Raw genomic sequence first — 26233 nt, 5'->3', positions numbered from 1 at the left:
TTTTTTTATGATTTTTAATTCTGTTATTTTATAAAGTATAATTCTATTTTCTAATAAATCATAAATTGTATTTGTTCATAGTTACTAGAAACAGAAATAAAGAAATTATTCTAATGAATTATTTCTTTATTTTTGTTTCTGTGAACGTTCATTATTGTGTTCCTAAGGAACATATCCCTTTATTTAGTGGCATTTTTTACAAATGAAGTGTATGCACAAAACAATTTTTTATGTAATGAAGTATGTTTCCTAATTCAACAACAGTGCATCATCTCCTGGATTGTTTGTTTAGGTTTGGAGAATATTGTAGTGCTGTGGTTGATTGCAGAAATAGTCTCTCTGATTTATATTTGCTTCTGTACAAGAGTGAGGCCCCCCCATTATATCTGGTGATCTGTACCATGGAACAGCTGTAATGAAAATGATGGAAATCATAGAAGCTTCTCTTGTACAATTATTTTCTTCCTGCTGCTATGTTTGCTTGCATGTGTTGAGTATATTTCTTTGTGCCAATGAAAATGCCTCAGTGACCAACATGAAATAATAGCTTAATAATCAAAGTAGCTGAATACATTTAGTTAGTTAATTATTATCTTTAGGTGTGTGTTATGTTTTCTCTGCAATACATCAACACATATAGCAGAGAAAACTTAAGCTATATAGATATGTCCTCTATGCTTTATAGATTACTCCAAGACCTTTGACTGTATGAGGTGGGATATTTTATGGGATGTCATTCAAGAATCGGGACTTCCAAACCATCTATACTCTTTTTCAGGTTATCTTGGAAGTAGTGGAATAAGCTATATTTCCGACTTTTCTTACCATTCGTACTATAGGCTTATGCAACATAAAATAGTTCCTTAAATTTTTTACATTGTCACAGTATGTGGTACTTTGTATATAATTATTTTACTACTTCCTTACTTGCCGATGCTAGAATTATTTGCTTAATTATTATCTTTAGGTTTTCTACCATTAAATTGTTACCAGAAACTTATTTTTGGAAAATGCGGTTATCTATCACAGGTTTCCACCACCGACTTTAGCAACCATAGTTGCTAAAATCGGTGGTGGAGACTAATATCCTGCTACTTTCGGAAGCAGTACGGCCTGTAGTATATATCTTTACTAACCTGAAAAAGAGTATAGTAATCCTCATAAAGAACTTATATCAAGGAAATCAAGCAACAATAAGAATCAAAAATTCAATGTCCCTCTGCATTCCAGTTTGAAAAAGGATCACGACAAGGATGCATACTCTCACTATTACTATTCAACCTTTACAGTGAAACTTTAATGAAAAGATCTCTAGAAAAGTGGAATGGTACGTTACACAGATGACACAGTGATAATAGCCACAAACAAACAGGAATTAAAATCCATCCTAAATCAATTAAAATGGGAAAGCTTAAGCCATGGTTTATGAATAAATCAAGATAAAACCAAAATAATGATTTTAAACAATGCAGAAGAGATAGATGTAGAAGGAATTGAAATTGTCGACAATTTCAACTATCTTGGAGTGATAATAACAAAAAAAGATGGGTGTAAAAAAGAGATAAGAAGAATAGCACTAGCTAAGAAAGCGATGACTGATTTAACTAAGATCTGGAAAGATTGGCACATCTCCAAAAAGACCAAAATTAAGCTTGTAGAAACCTTAGTTTTTTTTTTTTATCTTTCTCTATGCTTGTGAGTCTCGGCAATGACAAAAGATAATAGAAGAAGAATTGAGGCTTTTGAGGTCTGGTGCTGGAGAAGAATGTTAAGAGTGCCTTGGACAGAAAAACGAACAAACAAAAGTATCCTAGAAGAACTAAATATCCACACAAGACTGACAAACATGATTGACAAGAGAAGTGTGTAATATTTTGGACACATATGCAGAAGGGAAGGCAACTGCCTGGGAAAAAATAATCATCCAGGGTAAACCGTGTGGAAAAAGAGGGGGAACCCACTCCTGCAACAGATGGATTGATCAAGAATCACCAGATTTAAACTAGAACAATCAATAAGAGAAGCACAGGGGAGAAAGAAATGGCAAAGCATCATCAGGAAGGTCAAGAGTCCTCAGACATGAGGAGATCTGAGAGAGAGACATGAGTAATAATTAATGTCTAAGCTTCTATACCAAATCACTACCTCCATGGGTCTACCTCCCACTGATGCATTCTTAATAAAAGTTGAAAAAAACCAGGCTGGGTAGTGACACTTCCTATACTACACAGCATTATACATACCCAAGAAGGGAGTGTGCTGTGCATCACGGGATTTGTGAAGATGTGAAACATTGTGAATATTTTTCATATGAAAACTTTTGTTTACCCATTTTTGAGTAATGAGGATGAAAACAGGAATATAATTTCTTGTCAAGTATAATTTAATAATCCCAAGATATCTAAGCCACATTTGTATGTTATTTATTTGGTGTTTAAATATTTCTGAATAATTTGGTTTGATAGAGTAACATATCATTAAGTTTCTAAAAGTTGTTTGGTTTTAAAGAGATAAAGTAGCTTGAAAATGCCAATGGGGGGGGGGACATAAAGATTTCTAAATTTCATCAAAATCTACCCAGTTTGTGGCTTTATTATATGTTACTAATACTGGCAGATGGAAAAATTGAAACATGCTAACACTGTTGCAGGAAATATATGTAAAATAAATTATTACAAAGAAGTAATAATTGTTGGCTTCCTTCATGCATTTGCTGTCCAAGTACTTTTTATTTTTCCTTCTATGTTAGGCCCAGTAGCTTGTCCTGGTTAAGTAACTAGGCTTTTTAAAATCTGTTCTAAAAAGGTGGTTCATTCTATCTCTGTAGTGTGTGTGTCATGGCTGTCAGTTGCATGTGTTCATCTGGCCAGTTTGCAGAATGAAAAAAAAACTCACGTTTCTTAGAGGAAAATTCTGCCATGATGTATGAGACCAGCTAAATCACCTTTAGTTAAAACCTAATAAATCTTCGTTGCATTCTAGGTGAGATTCAGACCCATGTGTTTCTAATTAGAGTGTAACATTGAAACCAGCTGAGCTATGGAGGCACTGTCTGAGTACTCTTTTGTTGATATTCAGTTTTTTTTTTTTTTTAATTCAAGCATTATAAAGTATATTTTTCATAAATTATGTTAATATCACACAAAAGTGTTGCACATTTATGTTGCCATCATTAAATTCCTGATATGTAATATATACCCTCAAGGGATGCACAAAATGCTCTAATAGTGCTTTATGAAAGGTTGACATTACTAACATATACTGCCTACAATTTGTCTCCAAATGACTGTTATCTCTTCTGACATCACTATTGTCAGAACTTCCTGCATCAATACGCCAAGATTATGATTTTCTTTTTGTGTCTTTTTCCTGCTATCCTGGCATCAAACTTGTCTTTGGAACTAACCATTATTTCCCCATTCTGTTTTAAGTGGCCATATCACCGTCCCACTTACTATCATTCAGAAATGTGAATGCAGAGCTAATAATGTCAGGTTCCTTTCTAATATCTTCATTTTTAATGTAATTCTGCCATTAATGACATCTGTTCACTTCCCTAATTTTTCTCAGAACACTATTTTTCTATACAGCTATTTTAGACTGTTTTGACTAAATTCTCTCTTATAATGTATAAATTTATTCAGTTAACTTCCTACCATACCAGCTTTGTTAATTCTGTTGTCTATTTTCCATATTTAATTTGCCATCTGTGCTAAAAAATTGTACCCAAATATATGAAATCTTTTACTCATGCTACTAGGTTTCCTATTTAGGATGTAGCTGATGTTATCAGTGATCTGGCTATGTCTATGTTGATATTCTTTTTTTTAATAGCTGATTTTCATACCAAATTTGATACATATAGCTGTTACTCAATTTAGTTAGAGAATCCTGGAGACTTGCATTGTATGTTTAGGAGAACAACATCATCTGTATAAAGAAAAGAGCTAAGTTTCTCCTATTCTAATTTCTTTCACATCACAAGTGTTACAAAGATTGCACATCGTATTGCTACTATGATAAAAAAGTATATTGCTATGCAAGTATAAGGAAGTGGTGGTGCCTCTATATAAGGCATTGGTAGACCACATATGGACTATTGTGCTCAGATTTGGTCATTTAGTTTTCATTGTGACGTGCAGACACTAGAAAGTGACCAAAGTGATATCAGGACCCTGGAGCATTGATTATGGAGTGGTGAGGGAATACAGAGGTTGGTGGACAGGAGGAAAACAGGAGAATAGACCTTCAAGTTAGTTAAGGGATTCTATCAGATTAATACAGCAGGAATTATAAAAAGAATGGCTGTTATGATGGGAAGAATGAAAGGCCATCTCTGGAAGTTGTATAAAGATATGGTGAAGAAGGGTGTGAGGAGTTGATTTTTTACATGGAAAGTTGTTAGTGAGTGGAATGCATTGCTGGAGTGCATTGTAAATGCAGGTAGTGTAAATAAATTAAAAGTTCATTATGATAGACATGTTGCTGGTTGAGTGGGCCTCCCGTGATGAGTCTCTTGACTCCATGGAGATTACCAAAATAATAATAATAGTAATAATAATGTGCATCCTTGTCTTACACCAGAATTTCCATCAAACTATCTTCCTGTATTTCCTTCAATTCTAACTGCTGATTTACAACTTAGATATAGACTATATGTGTATGTTTTGGTATGTATAGTATTCCATTAACCAGTATAATTATAGCATTTTGAAAAGTTTTCTCTGGTTACCTTGTCATATGCCTTTTCCAAATCTACAAAATTTAAATACAGATCCTTTTATATTTCCATGATTTCATGACTATTTTTCATAAAGTGAAAATCTGATCTTGAGAACCTCTATTTGACCTGATTCTAGCTTTTTTTTCCTGCACATTTGTCTGACAAATTTTCTTATCCTCTTCTCAAATATGCTTGTCTTAAATCTTATTTGGAATACTTAGTAGAGAAATTTCTTTGTAAGTCTCAAATCTTCAGTTTTATTCCTTTATTTTTTTATAGATGGGGACTATGAGTTTTACTTCAGTCATCTGGAATTTGATCTTCTAACCAAGCATTTTGAATTATGTAGTATAGCCATTGCATAACTTTTATTCCTCCATATTTGAGCATTTCTGAATGATTATCATTTACTTCACTACTTGAATATTTTGTACTACTGTTCTGTCACTGCATGTTTCATTTAATCGGCTTTCAAAGTAATTACCCTAGACATCTAGAATATCCTTATCTTTAGTTTTCATGTCATTATTATCAACTTTGATTTCTTTTAGTATTCTTTCCTCCATTTCTAAACTTTTTCAGTAGCCTCCAGAACATTTTGCCACCTTCCTGGTTTTTATCTTCTATATATTCTTACTGAAGTCTTCCCATGACTTTGTTTATTTGCTTTTACACATATTGTACGCCCACAGTTCATAGAACCGAGGCTGGCAGATTGCCAAGAATAGTCAATTCAATTCATGCTGAAGGGGAGAAAGAAATAAAGGATGTATGAATTGGTCACCAACATGCAAAATCACATGCTTTATACATACATTTTTCCAACTGTTGTACAAGCAAAATAGTTACTGCTTTAAAAACTAGAATTTTCATAAAAGAAAAGTTAATTTTCCGACATATAATAATAAACACTCATCCCACGAAACGAATTGATTACTCTATTATTGGAATGGATTTTCCTTCTGACATGCGCAGAAGTATCGAAAGGTCTTGTATCTGTGGGTGTACAGTAGCTTAGCACTTGTGCATTTTTCTCTTTATACTTTTAGAGCCTCTGTCGACTTACTTGTTAGTAGCTTTCGGTATGCTTTCTTCTTTTCCAGGATGGACTGCTTCTTTAACTTCTTGTGTCTGCTGTGATGTTCTTGTTTTTTATCCTCAGAGACAACTTCACTACATGCCTTCCTAGCTGAATTGGTCACTGTTTTCTTCAGTGTTTACATTGAGACTGCAAGGTTTGGTTCTTGTTTTCAAACTGTTTCATTTTTTCCTGAATAAGGTTTATGTAGTGTTGAGTTCTACCTGGAAAAGGTAGAAGTGAGTTGAGATTTACCTGGAAAAGCTACTCAACTTTAATTATTTAAAAATGTTTCATACATATTATTCTTTTCAATATGATATTCATTTGTTGAATATCTCTGTGTTTAATATTTCCAGTTTTGATATCAGGGACTAATGTCAGTTTCTTTCTTAATATGGTGCTTGCGTGCAAACACATAGGTACTCAGTTGATGGAACCTGTTAATAAAAGATAAGTATTAGTAGTAAGAACAATTCTTATTGTGTGTATTTCATAATAATACTGGTTTTTAAGTTTGCACTATTGAAATTGATGATTTTTTGGTTGACTGTGTGTTCTTTTGTTAGGATTTTATTGTGTAGGTATTGTATCCAGTTGTATCAGTCATATTCAACACATAACTGCCAGTTCTAATACTTTGTCATCCAGCCTCCCCACCATTTAAAGACTATGTTATTTGTAACATTATTATTATTATTACTACGGGCTATTCCAGGAGTCCTTAGACTCATCGAGAGAGGCCCTAAACATCATGTTCACACAACTGTTCAACATTCTCACAGTATCTATCATACCTTGCCTTGAACTCGCTCACTGTCATAGCACCCACAACAGACTCTGGCAGCTTATTCTTATTTCTTATTCCACTCATTTACCACTCTAAAAGTAAAGAACCCAGCTCTAACACCCCTGCTAACCACGCTCTTGCCCAGCTTCCATGGGTGACCCCTAGTTCTCCCACCACCAGTCCTGATCTCAAAAATATCATCTGAATTAATCCTATAGAATCCTTTTAGCAATTTGAATGTCTCAATCATATCTCCCCTTTTCCGCCTATCAACTAGTTTCTGCAACCCACAAATCTTCAACCTGTTCTCATATGGTTCATTCCATAGACCTACTATCATCTTAGTCACTCGCCTCTGGATCCTCTCCACCTCCTCCCCATCAAGAAGGAACCGAGGTGACCAAATCTGGGCACAGTAGTCGAGATGAGGTCTTATCAGGGCTCGGTACAGAGGTACAATAACTTGCTTGTCTCTGCTCGTCAAGGTATTTTTCAATAACCAAGTGAGTTGATGAGCTGATTTAGCTACTTTCGCAATGTGCCCACTAAACTTCATCTCCCTATCCACCAACACTCCCAAGTCCCTGGCCTCATCAATCTCTTGGAGTACAGTTCCACCATTGTGGTATACTGCTGCTAATCTTTTCACTCCGAAATGCATAACCTTACATTTTGTCACATTAAATTGACATCCATTCTCCTTAGTCCAGAACTCCAATCTATCTAAGTCATCTTGCAAGACTTTGACATCTTCTGCGTTCACTATCACCCTACCCAACTTTGCATCATCAGCGAACAAATGAACTGTCCCACTTAGACCCTTCCCTATATCGTTAATGAACAGATTAAACAGCAGTTGTCCAAATACAGAACCCTGTGGCACACCACTAGTCACAGGCCGTCTTTTGGACTCTACTCCTGAATAAACTACTCTTTGATATCTCTCCATCAACCACCCAGCTATCCATCTCACCAACCCTATATCCATTCCCATATGTTGTAGTTTACGGATTAGAATTCCATGTGGTATCCTGTCAAACGCCTTTGCCAGGTCCAGCAGTATCACTGTAAACCCATTTCCCTTATCCAGTTCAGCCGTCACCTTGTTATAAAACTTGAGCAAGTTACTGAGGCATGATCTATCCTTCACAAAGCCATGCTGTCCTCTGTACAGTATCTCATTTTCATCAATCCATTCCTGTATTTTTCCCTTGACTACTTTCTTCAAGACCTTGACAACGACTCCTGATATGCTGATCGGTCGGTAATTTGCAACCATAGTTTTGGATCCTCCTTTATGCAGTGAAACTATTTTCCCCTCTTTCCACGCCTTCGGGACTAAGCCAGACCCGAGACTCGGATTAAACAGCATGGTCAAGGGCACTGATAATTCCTTAGCTGCTTCATGCAAGACCCGTGCCGGTATACCATCCAATCCCACAGATGTATTCACATTAAGGTTCTGTAATAGACTATTCACCTCCACTTCATTCATCACAATTCCCGTATAAACTAATGGTTCCTTCATTTTTTCAACGTCACCACCTGGATGATATACTTTTGCAAAGTGCGCGCTCAGTAACTCCACTGCATCGACTGGTTCAGTGAACTCTTTACCATCGTCATTCCTTAAAATCATTTTGCCATGTACAGTTTTTTTCTTGCTTGCAGCATATTGAAAGAACTGTTTGGGATTCTCTTTTGCTTGCATAGCTAGTTTCCTTTCATAATCGGCTTTTGCTGTTTTTACCACACTAGTTACCCTTCTGGCCTGCACTTTATACCGTTCGTGTGCCTGCAGGTCACCCCTTTCTTTAAATTCCCTCCATAGTTGTTTCTTTTTTTGCAACTCAAGCTTAATGGTGTTATTCATCCATTTAACCCCTACTTGTTTCATTATTCGGACCTTAGGTATACAATCAGCCATAACCTCCTGTAAATGCTCTTTGACCACTTCCCATGCTCTATCGACGTCCAGCCCTTGCAGTTGTACATGCCATGGCACTGATCCAAGCAATCTCCTAAGCTTGTCATACTTGCCAGCATGGTAGTTCCACATATACCCTGTCTTAATCACAAATTGCACACCTTTAGCCACCTCCCAGGTCAAGACCTTATGATCACTCTCACCAATAGGTGGCAACATGGTCATATTCATTACAATCAAATTCTCAGATACTATTACCAGGTCAAGCACTCTAACACCCCCTAGTATTTTCAATTACATGCTGTTTCAGATAGTTATCCCTTAATAATTGAATAAAATCCATTTCCTTCCTCACATGTGTCCTCTCCTCCTTCCAATCAATGTTACCATAGTTGAAATCCCCCATAATAATTACCCTCCTTCCACTCATTTCATCAATTTGTTTATGCATACCATCTCCACCATCTATTCCATCACCTGGTCTATCGCAGCACCCAACTGTATATTTTATTCTGCCAGTGTCAATCTCGCACCAAATAGCCTCAAATGAGCTCCTTTCACTATCCTGCAATACTTCAATTCTCCTTGGCTGCAGTTCATCAGCTATCATCAATAACACCCCTCCCCCAATTTTATTCTCTCTGTCCCTCCTAAACATACTATAACCTACACATTCTATCCCACTAACTATATCATCTTCCGTCAGCCATGTTTCACTAATGCCAATAACCTGTGGTCAGGAAGAGCCAATCAAGTCCAAAAATTCTTCCTTCTTGTTCCTAATACTCCTGGCATTAGTATACATGAATTGCAGTGATCCCTTTGTCCCACCCCTATCTTGATGCGCTATTCTAAATATCCCATTCCCATTTTTTGTCCTTAGTGCTGGCTCAGGTACATTATATACATTTTTACACTCAACTGTCTCACTGATGTCTGGATATCCACTTCCCCCCCCCTCCTTGGTAGTGCTAGTTTCCCTGGTTCTGCACATCCATTTTCACTTCATTCAGCAACACTTTTTCCAGTCTCCGCACACCAAGTCCATTCAAATGCAGGCCATCCATCTTGTATAAGTTCTTTCGCCCATCAAACTCATTCCACACATCCACGAATTCCACACCACACCGTCCGCATAACCTGCGCATAATGTCATTTGCGATTATGGCCCTCCTTCTAAACTCCTCTCTGTCATACCGCGGTAACAGACTCACCATTCTAACTGTATTTTTAATGCTGATCTTCATACCATATCTATTACAACAGTTATTCAGTTTAGTCAGGGAATCTTGCAGACTTGTAGCAGATTTATTTAGAAGTATAACATCATCTGCATAAAGCAAAGAGCTGAGATTAATATCTCCAATTTTGATATCAGGTTTAATACCACTTTCCTTCATAATGTGATCCATATAGATAATGAATAACAGAGAGGATAATGTACATCATTGTGGGACACCAGATTTAACATTAAACCATCTTTATATACTTCCTTCAATTCTAACTGCTGACTTACAACTCAAATAAAGACTAAGTATTGCTTGATATAATGCCCCATTAACACCATATAACTGTTGCATTTGGAAATGCTTCTCTCTTGGCACCTTGTCATATGCCTTTTTCAGATCTACAAAACTTAAATACAGATCTTTGTTATATTCCAATGATTTCTCAACTATCTGTGGTAGAGTGAAAATCTGATCCTGACAGCCTCTATTTGGCCTGAATCCAGCTTGTTCTTCACCAACTTCTCTTCCACAATCCTTCTCAACTGTTTCTCAAGTATACTTGCATATAGTTCAAGTATACTTGAGAGTGTTGCATGAGTGTTCCTGGTATACAAGTATACCAGGAACACTCAGTAATGAAATGCCTCTGTAATTCTCACATTCAGTTTTATTTTCCTTTTTATATATGGCTACTATGAGAGCTCTACTCCAATCATCTGGAATTTGTCCCTCTGTCCAGGCCTTCTGAACTATGCAGTCAGCCACTGTAAGTATTTTATACCTCCATACTTGAGATTTCTGGTCGAATATCAGCTACTCCTGCCGCTCTTTCCACATTTCAGGATTTTGGTGGCTTTTTCTACTTCAAGTATGGATATGTATTTCTGACTGCATGCCTGGTCAGTGTTTTTTACCGCTGTGCTCTCATCACTGCTTGTTTCATTTAGCAGTTTTTCAAAGTAATTACTCCATACTTCAAGGATATTTTTTTCTCCTGTTTTCATGTCAGATTTATCATCTCTAACTCCTCTTACAGCACTCTTTCCTCTATTTCTGAGCTTCTTCAACAACCTCCAGAAGATCTTACCAAATTCTTGATATTTATTTTCTATGTTCTTGCCAAATTCCTCCCATGACTTTAGCCAGTTTTTTGTTTAGCCAATTTTACACAGTGTTTAGCTTTCTTACATTTGTCTCTGTATGCTCTAAGAGCACAAGCTGATATATTTGCCGGGAACTTTTAATATTTTTTCTTCACTGCCCTTTAACTTCCTGTGTCCACCATGGAGTTCTAATTTTTCTATCCTTGCACACGACCTCACCACATGCCTCTCTGGCTGAATCAATCAGTGTTTTCTTCAGTGCTCGCCACTGAATCTCCAAAGTTTGGTTCTTGCTCTCAATCTCTTTCATTTTTTCTTGAATAATGTTTATGTATTTTTGTCTACAGTTCATATCTGATATGTATTCAACTTTTATTCACTTTAAAACTTTCTTACATGTTCTTTTCTTCAATATGAAATTTAATTTTATCCTGCTCAAGACTAAATGGTGATCACCTCCAGTTTTAAATCATCTGTACACTCTGGTGTTCTGAACGGGAGAAAACATCACTATCAACAAAAACATAGTCAATGAGACTTTTCTTATTCCTTGCTTTCTTATTCCTTCTCTCCATGCGAGCATATATTTATGTTGGAACATTGTGTTAGTAATAACGTCCATGTCCTGAGCAGAAATCCAATAGGTATTTGCCATTGTTATTTGCTTTGCTCTTTTCTCCAAATTTTCCTAAAATATTTTTTGTATGTCTGACAATCATTTCCTACTCTGCTATATAGATCCCCAACAAGGACCAACTTTTCCTTTTTCATTGTGTTGGTTGCTTTCTCTAAAGCCTCAAAAAAATTCCTCCACTTCTACATTAGTAGGACCTTCTGTGGGACCATAGGCAAGTAAGTCTCATTGTCCAGTTCCCCGTTCTCATATTTGCCCACGTCACTCTACTTGAGACAGCCTGCCATTCAAGTAGATTAGCCTCGTATTTAGTGTTGGATACTATGGTCGCTCCTTCTTTTCCTTGATTGTCATTGCCTGTATATAACATTTTGTATTTATTGCTCAGAAAGATCTCACTAGTTTTTGCCTTTTTTGTTTCCTATTATGTTGAACTGGTAATTATCCGATTCCTCAGCCTACTCCATTTCTTTGCCATTCAGTCTTCTTATGTTGATAGTATTGATCTTGAACTCTCGTGATGTTGAGTTGGGATAAGTTTTAGGATTTGTTTTAGTAGCTTACTTTTCGCATTGGGAAAACAGGATCCTTGTTTAACCTTTCGACTCCCCAGCCGGCATGAAATTCTGTCATGTTGTATCATCATTTGAAATTTTGGTTTAAGCCAATAAGAATATAATTTGATTGGCTAAATCCCAAATTGCCAGCTCCCCCCCCTCATCCTTGTCCATTCAATATCCAGGTAGATACCTGAATATTGAATATCCACATATCTACCTGGATATAGATATCTGGATGTGACATGCCACATAATAATAATGGACCCCTTCAAGGACTTATCGATGGAGGACACTCTACTCTGCCTCCACCACTTAATCCACCAACTATCCAGAGAACTACTGCCATCATTATCTATATGCAATGCCATCCACTTTCCACTACCATCACTAATATTTTTTGCCTGTAAATTGTGTGTGTTATCATGGCTGATTTGTCTGTATGCAGGATGAAAATTCTGAGTTTCTGGGAGAAAAAAACCTTGCTACTTCTGTGTGAGATTGGCTATCTCACTTTCAATTGGAAAAAAAAAAAAAAAAAACGTATAAAGATTCTTCTCGTCACAAAGAGAATTGAATTTAGGCCTTTTCAAATTGAATGGTGCAATGTACTGTCATTTTTCCATTTGCACTATGGAGGCATTTAAAATTATCTTGAGCATTGAACAATGTGACTGTGAACTAGTTCTTATACTAAGATCAAACTACAATTCACTTCACTTCAACTTAGTTTAAGTGAATTTAATAAGGTTTAGTGCACTAACAGTTGTACTGTTAACGGATGTGTCCATCAAACTACTTATGCAAAAGATGTAGAGCTGAAACACTGTACAATGTATGCTAATGGGCGAAAGTACTTTCTTGACCAGAAATGGTTGCCTAGATCTTCAGAAGATGTCACTGAAGAAGGAAGGCAGGACCACAATCTGGTAGTATTGAAGGTCATCTTATCCCTTTATTGAAGAATGGTATGGAGATCAGTGTTTAAGGCAGTAGAAGATCTTAAGCATCGGATGTTTGTGCAATGCATCAGTTGTCAGAGTAGGGTGAATGAAGTGTACCATCATGAGCAGACCTGTGGATAGAATTATTGTCAATGAGAGATAGTTATTTATCTATACAAAAGGAGGATGGGCAATAAAACAGAGAATTGCAGCCATATTGGTGGAGAATCTCAAAGATAGGAAGCCATCCACTATGACACATGCCTGCATGCACGCACACACAGAAAGAGAGTGTGTTTGTGTGAACAATCAGAGAAAATACTAGCTACTCAGTTACAGAGAGTGGAAAGTTGACTACAAAGATGGCAGTTTACTAAGCAGGCCTCAATGCTAGACATGATCACATTCAAAGCAAGTTTTCTATAGTTAGCATTTTCATTATCAGATTTGGATTTGTTGATGGTTGTTGTGTGTCTCAGGGTAGGCCAAGTACAAAGCTAGTGTTCTTGATCCAAGCCACCTGCAGTAAATGCTGAATGTTTTTCTTGAACTGCTGTAATACACCTGTTGTCTTATTACTGGTATATGGCACATGCTTATTTTTCTTAAAGATAAATTTTTAATTAATTATTTATTTATTTTTTAATAAATTTTAATTTAGGAGTACTTACTACCACAGATAAGAAGATTTTGAATTATTACAAACAAATTCAGCTACTCAAGGAAAATCCTTTGGAAAGTAAGTTAATATTTGGTATTGTTTGGTATTTCTTGTTTTATTTTGATCAAACAGATTGATTTTATAATAAAAAAGTAACTCATTATAGTTGAATTACTGATTTATATCATCTATAGAATATCAGGATTACTCATAGATTTAATGTGACCATAAAAATAAACTTCTACATGTTTCCTTGTCTATGGATTAACAGCTTTTTTCAGGAAGATTACCAGAGAATATAGCAAGAAAAATTATCACACATATTAAACAATAACCGTTTTTATTTTTATGTTTTATTTTATTATTATTATTTATTTTTTTTTTTTAACTCTTAACAATACCATGGATTAGCTGATGCAAGTCATTTGATGTTATCAAGTCTAAGATTTTCATTTTTGTGTGAGACTTTTTTTGTGGTTACTCTTATAACAGAAGTTTGATAAGTTACATAGTTTTATAAGGAACTTCAAAATTTCATATGACACGAGGCTATGGTTTCTGTTTAAGGTGCCATCTCATCACAATACCTCAGAAGATTCCTTAAATGTCATTAAGTCTTCTAGGTGAGGTGTCAAGGCAGATGCCTGATGACAATTTTTTTTCTTCTTAACATCTTCCAGTTTGAGTCGCATATGCTTTACCACAGGAACTTGGAATCTTGTATAATCCTTAGTACTTTTCAAAAGGTATGTGGTTTTTAGGTTAATGTAGAAAATTCGCTAAGGTGTGACTGGTTTGAAATAGTTCTAATGTTGATTTGTTTAAATATTGTAGCCTTGAAACTCCACCAGTATAGAGCTAGGAAGTGGAATCTTTATAATATATTTTTGTTATATAAGTTGTTTATTCACAGAAGAGTTATTTATTTAGTAAATTTTTTGGACAGCCATTCTGATGAAATTGATGGAATAGATTTTTTCCCCCTATCATCTTTAAATGATTCTAGAAGCTTGATTTTCTAAAAATGTGATAAAAGGAGTTGGCCCGGAGATAACTTCCTCTAAGGATTAGGTTCCTATACACATCTAACGATATTCTTCCATCATCTGTTACTGGCAATTATTCATCATCATCATCATTAAATTCCTGCCATGTACCCTCAAGGGGTGTACAGGATATGACAGTACTACGTGAAAAAATTACATCATTACTAACTTCCTATCTACAATTTTCCTCCAAATCAGTCTGTTACTTGTCAGGACTCCAACATTATCAGATCTTATATTTCTATCGTCTAAGGCACTTTGTACCGTATCAATCCACCTATATCTTGGTCTTCCTCTGGGTCGTTTTCCTGCCAACCTGGCAGAGAACACTTGTTTTGCTAATCTTTCCTCTCCCATTCTATTTAAGTGACCATACCATCTGAGATTAGCTCTGCTAACGCATTCCTGGATGCTGACAATGTCAAGTTCTTTCCTAATATCCTCATTTTTAATATGATATTGCCATTGATGCCATCTGTTTACGCCTCTAATCTTTCTCAGGACTCTCATATCTGCGGTCTCTAGTCTTTGGTCAAGTGTTTTACTTCTGACCCAGCTCTCAGATCCATAAGTTAAAATTGGTTTGAACACAGTCTTGTATACAGCTAATTTAGTGTTCCGACTAATTTCTTTCTTATTCCATATGAATTTATTCAATTGACTTCCCACGATACCAGCTTTGCTGATTCTGTTGTCTATTTCTATATTTAGTTTACCATCCTCAGTAAAAATTGTGCCTAAGTAGCTGAAATGTTTTTCTTGTTCCACAGGTTCTCCATTCACAACACAGTTGACATTTTCAATGATTCTGCCTATTTTCATTGTCTTTGTCTTTTTATTGCTGACCTTCATACCATATCTATTAAAACAGCTATTCAATTTAGTCAGAGAATCTTGCAGACTTGTAGCGGATTTATTTAGAAGTATAACATCATCCGCATAAAGCAAAGAGCTGACATTAACATCTCCAATTTTGATATCAGGTTTAATACCACATTCCTTCATAATGTGATCCATATAGATAATGAATAACAGAGGGGATAATGTACATCCTTGTCTCACACCAGATTTAACATTAAACCATCTTCCTGTATTTCCTTCAATTCTAACTGCTGACTCACAACTCAAATAAAGACTAAGTATTGCTTGATATAATGCCCCATTGACACCATTCTAATAATTGTGGCAATTATTAGAATGTCCAAAAATTGAAGTTTGTTCTCCTTTTTGATTTCTAGCTTGAACTTAATTTCAGGGCGATAATCCACATAATGAGATTAAAATCACCTTATTTGTGATTTTAAGGTAGCTTATAATAAAACTTTTTGTTCAAATTTTCTTGTTTAAATTGGTGATAGGAGGTGATAGTACAGAACCCATTGCTAAACCATATTTCTGGAAATATGGTTTAGCAACAGTTCTGAAAATATGCTTGCCTTTCTAAGTAAATAAAAATGATTCAAAGAAAAAGATTTCTGCGTCAGGTAGAAATAGATCTTTGAGAATGGTTGACATCTTCAGAAGATGTCAACATTTGATATTCCTTCTACAGGGAATATCAAAAAATGAGCTGAATGAAATTTTTTAAGGCATTTGCCTTCTTTTTTATAAGAAGGTGCAACAGGGGAAGAATTATTATGTCTACTACAAGGATACATTTCTTCTGGACATTACAAAGCATTTTAGAAACTACATCCTCATGAATTACTTTAAATTGTGAGATCTGCTAAATTGTAGATTAATTCATCATCTCCTTGCAATTACCAGATCTATGCATGTAATAGCTCAGCAGGAGCATTAAAAAATTAAATTTCACTGTGGACCTTGAAGGAGATGGTGAATTACCTTATTGTGGCTCTTCCAATTGGGAAAAAACCAACAACAGCAACAATAACAAAAAAAAGTGCTGCTTCTTTTATATGCGTGTGTCTCACAAAATTATTCATACACGAAAATATATGTGCCAGTTCTTGCCATCAACTGATGCAGATGAAAAAGTATGTTAAAACACTATGTCACTATACATAACACTATTTCAAGAAAATATATATATATATAATTCATATTTCCCCTCGGCTTCTCGAAGCTGTTGCACGTCAAACTTTGAGATTACTCCCACCCTTCCCCAGCATATTAATTGGTTATTAATTTACTTTCCTCCATGCACTTTCAAGTATTCATAGCTTGCACTTACAAAGTATTTTAAACTCTGAATACAAAAGAATCTGATTCTACAGTTTACCTGTAACAGCTGCTCAACGTGAATTCTTTTGAAAACTTCCTGACATACTGTTCTTTTCAATGTCACATTCATTTTTATCCTACTTAAAACCAAAGATAAAGATTGTGCACATCTTTATGTTGGAACATGGTGTTGTAATGACTAGTCCATATCCTGAACAGAAATCCAACAGTACAACTCTGCTAAAAATACCCTTGAAACAAAGAAAGCAAAACATATATCCAAATTTCATAGACTTAAAGATGGACAATATTCAGATAGTCAACGGACAAATTTGAATTTCTCTTCATTGAATGAAAACAGCCAACCACAAGCCAGCAATAAGGATAACAACCAACCAACCAGAATTAAGTGATAACAGAAGCCAGCAACTGCCTTCAGTGAACAGTCACCTGAACATGAGAGATCACCTGAACAATGGTGATCCCTCGCTACTTAGTAAAGGCTTACACTTTGCTCTGGCACTAACAACTATTAACAAATTAGATTTTATATACCATAATGAAAGAAGCTTAAGATTTCTTCCAACCACCATAGCTGATAAAATATGATTGGAAATCTTGAACATTTTAAATGGAAAATGTTCAAGAAAATAATTAAAATCAAGTTAAAGTCAGTGTTACTGTCATTTTAAACCGAACAACATACTTGGAATAAATAAATTATTTAGTCTCAGACAACAGCACCTATCAACTAGTTATAGTTAACAGGTTAAAAAAGAAAATGGAAAAATTACTAAAATCAGTCACTTCTTGGCACGAGGATACATTTAAAAAACTACTTCTGCACTATGCTCGTTTCCCAAGAATTTGCCGTTTACCCAAGATTTACCCAGAATGTACCGCTCCAGCCGATATTTGAAGGTGTAGACAGCCCCAGTTATCATCTAGCCAAGAAATTAGCATCAACACTGAAGAAGTTAGTTGGTCATTCCCCTTCCTATATTAAAAACACACAACACTTTGTAAACAAAGTTAAAGACATCACACTGGAAAAAAGTGATTTATTAGTCAGTTTTTGACATCTCTTCCCTTTTTGCAACTGTCCCAATTACTGACACAATTCTTCTTCTACAGAACAAATTCCTGCAGATATCACAGTGCTTTTGCTCATGAACTACATTCTGGCTATTTTGTTTGTCAAAACACTTTCTACCCAACAAAAAGAAGGCACAACCATAGTCTCACCATTATCCCCCACCCCATAATTGCTAACTTTTATATTGAAGCTTTTGAGCAATGTGCTCTAGATTCCGTTACTATAAAACCCAAAGTCTGGCTTATATACATTGACGATATTTTCGCTATCTCGTCTTATGGTCACCAGACATTAGACACTTTCTTCAGCCACTTAAACAAAAAACACAAACGCATACAATTCACAATTGAGATTGAATGTCGGAACACACTTCTTTTTCTAGATACACTTGTCACATGTCTTCCTTCTGGCAGTCTTTCCTTCACTGTTTACCAGAAGCCTACACATACTGGCGAATATATACACATAAACTCCTACCAGCACCCAACACAAAAACAATGTGTCATCATCATCAAATTCCTGCCATGTACCCTCAAGGGGTTTACAGGATATGATAGTACTACATGAAAAATTTACATCATTACTAACTTCCTATCAACAATTTTCTTCCAAATCAGTCTGTAACTTGTCAAGACTCCAACATTATCAGATCTTATATTTCTATCGTCTATCAGTCCATCTATGTATTGGTCTTCCTCTGGGTCGTTTTCCTGCCAACCTGGCGGAGAACCCTTGTTTTGCTAATCTTTCCTCTCCTATTCTATTTAAGTGACCATACTGCCTGAGATTAGCTCTGCTAATGCATTCCTGGATGCTGACAATGTCAAATTCTTTCCTAATATCCTCGTTTTTAATATGATATTGCCATTGATGCCATCTGTTCATGCCTCTAATCTTTCTCAGGACTCTCAAATCTGCAGTGTCTCTAGTCTTTGGTTAAGTGCTTTACTTCTGACCCAGCGCTCAGATCCCTAAGTTAAAACTAGTTTGAACGCTGTCTTCTATACAGCTAATTTAGTGTTCTGACTAATTTCTCTCTTATTCCATATGAATTTATTCAATTGATTTCCTACCATACCAGCTTTGTTGATTCTGTTGCCTATTTCCATATTTAATTTACCATCTTCAGTAAAAATAGTGCCTAAGTAGCTGAAATGTTTTACTTTTCCAAGAAGCTTCTCCATTCACAGTACAGTTGACATTTTCAACGATTCTGCCTATTTTCATTGTCTTTGTCTTTTAATTTGGGATTTAGCCGACCAAATTGTATTCTTATTGGTTAAACCAAAATAAGAAATGATGGTACAACATGACAAAATTTCATGCTGGGGCGTTGCCCAGTTAAACAAGGCCCTCGTTGTTTTCGCCAGGGAACCAGGGCGAACAGTGAAAAGTCAGCTACTGGAACAAATCTGAAAACACACCCCAACTCAACATCATCAGAGTTAAAGATCAGTACTATCAACATAAGAAGCCTGAATGGCAAAGAAATGGAGCTGGCTGAGGAATTAGATAAGTACCAGATCGACATAATAGGGGTGAGATCTTTCTGAGCAATAAATACAAAATGTTATATTCAGGCAATGACAATCAAGGAAAAGAAGGAGTAGCCATAGTACTCAACACTAAATACGATGCTAATCTTCTTGAATGGCAGGCAGTCTCAAGTAGAGTGATGTGGGCAAATATGAGAATGGGGAACTGGACAATGAGACTTATTTGCCTATGGTCCCACAGAAGGTCATATTAAGGTAGAAGTGGAGGAATTTTTTGAGGCTTTAGAAAAAGCAACTGACACAATGAAAAAGGAAAAGTTGGTCCTTGTTGCAGATCTGAATAGCAGAGTAGGAAATGATTGTCAGACATACAAAAATATTTTAGGAAAATTTGGAGGAAAGAGCAAAGCTAATAATAATGGCAAATACATGTTGGGTTTCTGCTCAGGACATGGACTGGTTATTACTAACACCATGTTCCAACATAAAAATGTGCACAAATTCACATGGAGAGAAGAGGCAAGGAATAAGAAAAGTCTCATTGACTATGTTATTGTTGATAGTGATGTTTTCTCCCTGATGCAGGACACCAGAGTGTACAGAGGATTTGAAATTGGAAGCGATCACTATTTAGTCTTGAGCAGGATAAAATTGAATATCATATTGAAAAGAATAACATGTAAGAAAGTTTTAAAGCGAATAAATGTTGAGCAGCTCTCCGATGTGAACTGTAGACTAACATATACAAAGATTATTCAAGAAAAAATGAAACAGTTTGAGAACAGGAACCAAACCTTGGAGATTCATTGGCAAACCTTGAAGAAAACCCTGATTGATTCAGCCAGAGAGGCATGGGGTGAGGTTGTCTGCAAGGATAGAAAAATCAAGACTCCATGGTGGATGCAGGAAGTTAAAGAGCCAGTGACGGAAAAGAAGTAATCATATCAAACGTTCCTGGCAGATGTCAGCTTTTGCTCTTAGAGAATACAGAGACAAATGTGAGAAAGCAAAACACTATGTAAAACTAGCTAAACAAAAGTCATGGGAGGACTTTGGCAAGAACATAGAAAATAAATATCAAGAAGTTGGAAGGATATTCTGGAGGTTGTTGAAGAAGCTCAGAAATGGAGGAAAGAGTGCTGTAAAAGGAATTAGAGATGATAAAGGTGACATGAAAACAGGAGAAAAAGATATCCTTGAAGTATGGAGTAATTACTTCGAAAAATTGCTAAATGAAACAAGCAGTGATGACAGCACAGTGATAAAAAACACTGACCAGGCATACAGTCAGGAATACATATCCATATTTGAAGTAGAAAAAGCCATCAAAGGCTTGAAATGTGGAAAGGCAGCAGGAGTGGATGATATTCGACCAGAAATGCTGAAGTATGGTGGTATAAAAGTCTTACAGTGGCTGCACTGCGTAGTTCAGAAAGCCTGGACAAAGGAACGAATTCCCGATGAATGGAGTAGAACTCCAATAGTGCCCATATATAAAAAGAGAAATAAAACTGAAACGTGCGAATTTCAGAGGTATTTCCCTACTGAGTGTTCCTGGCAAGATCTATGCAAGTATACTTGAGAAATGGTTGAGAAGAATTGTGGAAGAAAAGCTTGGTGAAGAACAAGCTGGATTAAGGCCAAATAGAATCTGTCAGGATCAGATCTTCACTTTACGACAAATAGTCGAGAAAGCATGGGAATATAAGAGAGATCTGTATTTAAGTTTTTCAATCTGGAAAAGGCATATGACGCTACAGTTATATGGTGTAAATGGGGCATTATATCAATCAATACTTGGTCAGTATTTGAGTAAGTTGGCAGTTAGAATTGAAGAATGTACAGGAAGATGGTTTAATGTTAAATCTGGTGTGAGACAAGGATGTACATTATCCTCTCTGTTATTCATGATCTATGTGGATCACATTATGAAGGAAAGTGGTATTAAACATAATATCAGAATTGGAGATGTTAATGTCAGCTCTTTGCTTTATGCGGATGATGTTATACTTCTAAATAATTCCACTACAACTTTGACAAGATTCCCTGAATAAATTGAATAACTGTAATAAATATGGTATGAAGGTCAGCATTAAAAAGACAAAGACAATGAAAATAGGTAGAATTGTTGAAAATGTTAACTGTTTTGTGAACGTGGAACCTGTGGAACAAGTAAAACATTACAGCTACTTAGGCATGATTTTTTAATGAAGATGGTAAATTAAATATGGAAATAGACAATAGAATCAACAGAGCTGGTATGGTAGGAAATCAATTGAATAAATTCATATGGAATAAGAGAGAAATTAGTCGGAACATTAAATTAGCTGTATACAAGACAGTGTTCAAACCAGTTTTAACTTATGGATCGGAGAGCTGGGTCAGAAGTAAAACGCTTGGCCAAAGACTAGAGACCGCAGATATGAGAGTACTGAGAAAGATTAGCGGCATGAACAGATGGCATCAATGGCAATATCATATTAAAAACGATGATATTAGGAAAGAACTTGACATTGTCAGCATCCAGGAATGCGTTAGCAGAGCTAATCTCAGGTGACATGGTCACTTAAACAGAATAGACGAGGAATGATTAGCAAAACAAGTGTTCTCTGCCAGGTTAGTAGGAAAACGACCCAGAGGAAGACCAAGATATTGGTGGGTTGATACGGTACAATGTGGCTTAGATGATAGAAATATAAGATCTGATAATGATAATATTGGAGTCTTGACAAGTAATACACTGATTTGGAGGAAAATTGTAGATAGGAAGTTAGTAATTATGTAAATTTTTCATGTAGTACTATCATATCCTGTACACCCCTTGAGGGTACATGTCAGGAATTTGATGATGATGATGATTGCCTTTTTATTGCTGACCTTCATACCATATCTATTACAACAGTTATACAGTTTAGTCAGGGAATGTTGCAGACTTGTAGCAGATTTATTTAGAAGTATAACATCGTCTGCATAAAGCAAGCAGGTGACATTAACATCTCCAATTTTGTTATCAGATTTAATATCACTTCCCTTCATAATAGATAATGAATAACAGAGGGGATAATGTACTTCCTTCAATCTTGACTGCTGATTTACAACTCAAATAAAGACTAAGTATTGCTTGATATAATGCCCCATTGACACCATATAACTGTAGCATATTGAATAGCATCTCTCTTGGCTCCTTGTCATATGTCTTTTCCAGATCGACAAAACTTAAATACAGATCTTTGTTATATTCCCATGCTTTCTTGACTATTTATCGTAAAGTGAAGATCTGATCCTGTAAGCCTCTGTTTGGCCTGAATCCAGCTTGTTCACCAAGCTTTCCTTCCACAATGCTTCTTAACTGTTTCTCAAGTATACTTGCATAGATCTTGCCAGGAACACTCAATAGGGAAATACCTCTGTAATTCTCACATTCAGTTTTATTTTCCTTTTTATACATGGGTACTATGAGAGCTCTACTCACCATCGGGAATTCCACCTCCCACTCTCCATGCCATCTGAACTATGCAGTGCCGCCACTGTAAGACTTTTATACCACCATACTTCAGCATTTCTGGTAGAATATCATCTACTCCTGCTGCCTTTCCACATTTCAATCCTTTGATGGCTTTTTCTACTTCAAATATGGATATGTATTCCTGACTGTATGCCTGTTGAGTGTTTTTTACCACTGTGCTATCACTGCTTGTTTCATTTAGCAATTTTTTGAAGTAAATACTCCATTATTCAAGGATATCTTTTTCTCCTGTTTTCATGTCACCTTTATCATCTCTAACTCCTTTTACAGCACTCTTTCCTGCATTCCTTAGCTTCTTCAAAATATACCTCCAGAATATTTTGCCACCTTCTTGATATTTATTTTCTATGTTCTTGCCAAATTCCTCCCATGACTTTTGTTTATCTAGTTTTACACAGTGTTTAGCTTTTTTACATTTGTCTGTATTCTCTAAGAGCTGACTTGTTTGCCAGGAATTTTTGATATGCTTTCTTCTTTTCCTTCACTTCCTGTGTCCACCATGGAGGTCTGATTTTTCTATCCTTGCAGACAACCTCACCACATGCCTCTCTGTCTGAATAAATCAGTGTTTTCTTTAAGGTTTTCAACTGAATCTCCAAGGTTTGGTTCCTGTTCTGAAACTCTTTCATTTTTTCTTGAATAACGTTTGTGTATTTTAGTCTACAGGTCACATCTGAGAGCTGCTCAACTTTTATTCGCTTTAAATCTTTCTTGCATGTTATTCTTTTCAATATGAAATTCAATTTTATCCTGCTCAAGACTAAATAGTGATCAGTTCCAATATCAAATCGTCTGTACACTCTGGTGTCCTGCACCAGGGAGAAAACATCACTATCAACAATAACATAGTCAGTGAGACTTTTCTTATTCCTTGCGTCTTCTCTCAATGTGAACTTGTGCACATTTTTATGTTGGAACATGGTATTAGTAATGACCAGTCCATGTCTTGAGAGTAGAAATCCAACAGGTATTTGCCATTATTGTTAGCTTGCTCTTTTCTCCAAATTTTCCCAATATATTTTTGTATGTCTCACAATCATTTCCTACTCTGCTATTCAGATCCCCAACAAGGACCAACTTTTCCTTTTTCATTGTGTCAGTTGCTTCTTCTAAAGCATCAAAAAAATTCCTCCACTTCTACTTTAGTAGAACCTTCTGTGGGACCATAGGCACAAATAAGTCTCATTGTCCAGTTCCCCATTTTCATATTTGCCCACATCACTCTACTTGAGACTGATTGCTATTCAAGAAGATTAGCCTCGTATTTTGTGTTAAATACTATGGCTATGCCTTCTTTTTCTTGATTGTCATTGCCTGAATATAACATTTTGTATTTATTGCTCAGAAAGATCTCACCAGCTTTTGTCTTTTTTGTTTCAGTCACCCCTATTATGTCGATCTGGTACTTATCTAATTCCTCAGCTAGCTCCATTTCTTTGCCATTCACGCTTCTTATGTTGATAGTACCGATCTTTAGCTCTGGTGATATTGAGTTGGTGTCACACTAAAAAACAGGTCTTTGAAGATCTGCTTCACTGAACAAGCACTTAAAGATGAATTAAAAGTTATCAGCAATACTTTCCTGAAAAATGAGTATAGCCAAAATAATATCAACAAAATTTTTCACATGACCTCACTTAAAAACAAAATATACTAGATTACAATAAAACTGTAACCATTCTTTACATTAAAGGGATGGATATCAGACAAAATCAACAGAATACTACAGGAATACAACCTTAATACCATCTTTAATCCTCCTGCAAAATTAAAGAAGTTATTCAACTTATCCAAGGAGCTGCTTTCTCCCCTGACCCACCTGAAGTATACCATATTCATTGCACCTGTAATTTGACCTATATAGGTGAAACAGGATGCACAATTCCCATCTTTAAAAAGAAACATAAGTGGCACATTAAATTTAATAACTATGGTGAATCCAGCCTTTCTGATCATGCCCTGAATAATCTACATAGAATTGACTGGAAAGGCACCCGTTGTTTGCATCGCACCAAAATGTGGTATGATCGTAAATTAAGGAGGCCTGTGAAATTCTTATCAACCACATAATCTTAATAATAATGTTTGTCTAAAAATTCCAACAATATGGAAGGCATATTCTATTCACATAACCTGGTTGGCTGAGCGATTAGCATATAAGCTTTGCAGCCGAAAAGTATAAGCTTTTCGAATCTCGCCTTTTCAAGGCGAGATTCGAACCCATAGTCAAAAGGCTATGCATTTGAATCTTGCTGTGGGCATGGATGTTTGTGATTGTCTGCGGAAATATTAGTAATGGCAGAGGGCGGTAGATGGCATTGGTATAGTTGGTGGTTTGAGTGCTGGAGACAGAGAGATGTAGAGTAGATGTCCTCCCTTGATGAATCTTTGGACTGCCTGGATCATGTAATAATAATAATAATAATAATAAATTAGGACACCACTTTTCCTGTTATAAAGCTATCTATATGAATTAGTTCTCTGATAATGTTATAAATAGAATATAGCTTTGATATAGTTTTTTTTCCCCACTAGAGGTCAGGGCAGTAGAATTACAGTGGATCTCTTTGGTATACTGTTTGAATATAATATAGCTTGTCTTTGTGTATATATATGTGTGTGTGTGTACTCCAGATGATGACCTTAATATGAAGGTCAAAATGTTGGGAAATTAAAGTAATTATTTCTAACATGGTTGTAGTCTCTATAATTTGTCTAAAATGATTGCTGATCACTCTGTAACACTAAAGGAAAGGAGCCTAAAATGAAAATAATCTGGTTTAGTCCTTAAACTAAACCAGATTCTTTTGTCAGTGTATAATTTCATATTTACCATTGTACTTATTCTTCTTTGCTCTATTGGGAGCATAGGGCCTTGACCACAGATCTCCATCTGATTGTTTTTGTTTCTCTCTGTCTGCATTTAGATCTTTCCATTCTTACTGAGGTCTTCTTCTATTCCTCTCTGTCATCTCATCTTTGATCTACCTCTTTCCTTGCAAATTCCACTTTAATTCTCGTTTGACTTTGTCTTTTTTAGGTTTTCTTAGTACATGCCCTATCCATCTCCATTTTCTCTGATTGATGTCATACATTATTGGTTTCTGTTAATTTTTTGCCATAACCCTTTATTGGATATCTTTTTTGCAGAATTCTTCTTAAACATTTATTTATAAAGCTTTGCAGTATTTTTCTGATTGCTTTTGTTATTGCCCATGTTTCTGATGCATAGAATAGAA

At 35.8% G+C, this 26233-nt stretch overlaps 1 protein-coding gene across 3 annotated transcripts in view; it reads left to right on the top strand.

Annotated features, from left to right (window-relative positions):
* Positions 1–26233, top strand: part of LOC150094493 (uncharacterized) — a 258879-nt gene that overhangs the window by 91502 nt on the left and 141144 nt on the right. For 2 of the 3 annotated variants that reach the window (XM_090411985.1, XM_090411986.1), the window contains exon 8: positions 13647–13724. In XM_090411985.1, coding sequence (XP_090268111.1) covers positions 13647–13724 — 78 coding nt within the window. Of the gene's footprint in view, positions 1–13646; positions 13725–14271; positions 14393–26233 lie in introns of those variants that run through there. The other variant, XM_090411987.1, reaches the window with a different exon arrangement.

The sequence above is a fragment of the Typopeltis vanoorti genome, chromosome 22, assembly GCF_054136105.1.
Source record: "Typopeltis vanoorti isolate ZY-2024b chromosome 22, IOZ_Tvanoo_1.0, whole genome shotgun sequence".
Taxonomy (NCBI): Eukaryota; Metazoa; Arthropoda; class Arachnida; order Uropygi; family Thelyphonidae; genus Typopeltis; species Typopeltis vanoorti.
Note: the sequence above shows the minus strand (reverse complement) of the source record. Positions and strands in the feature narration are given on the sequence as shown.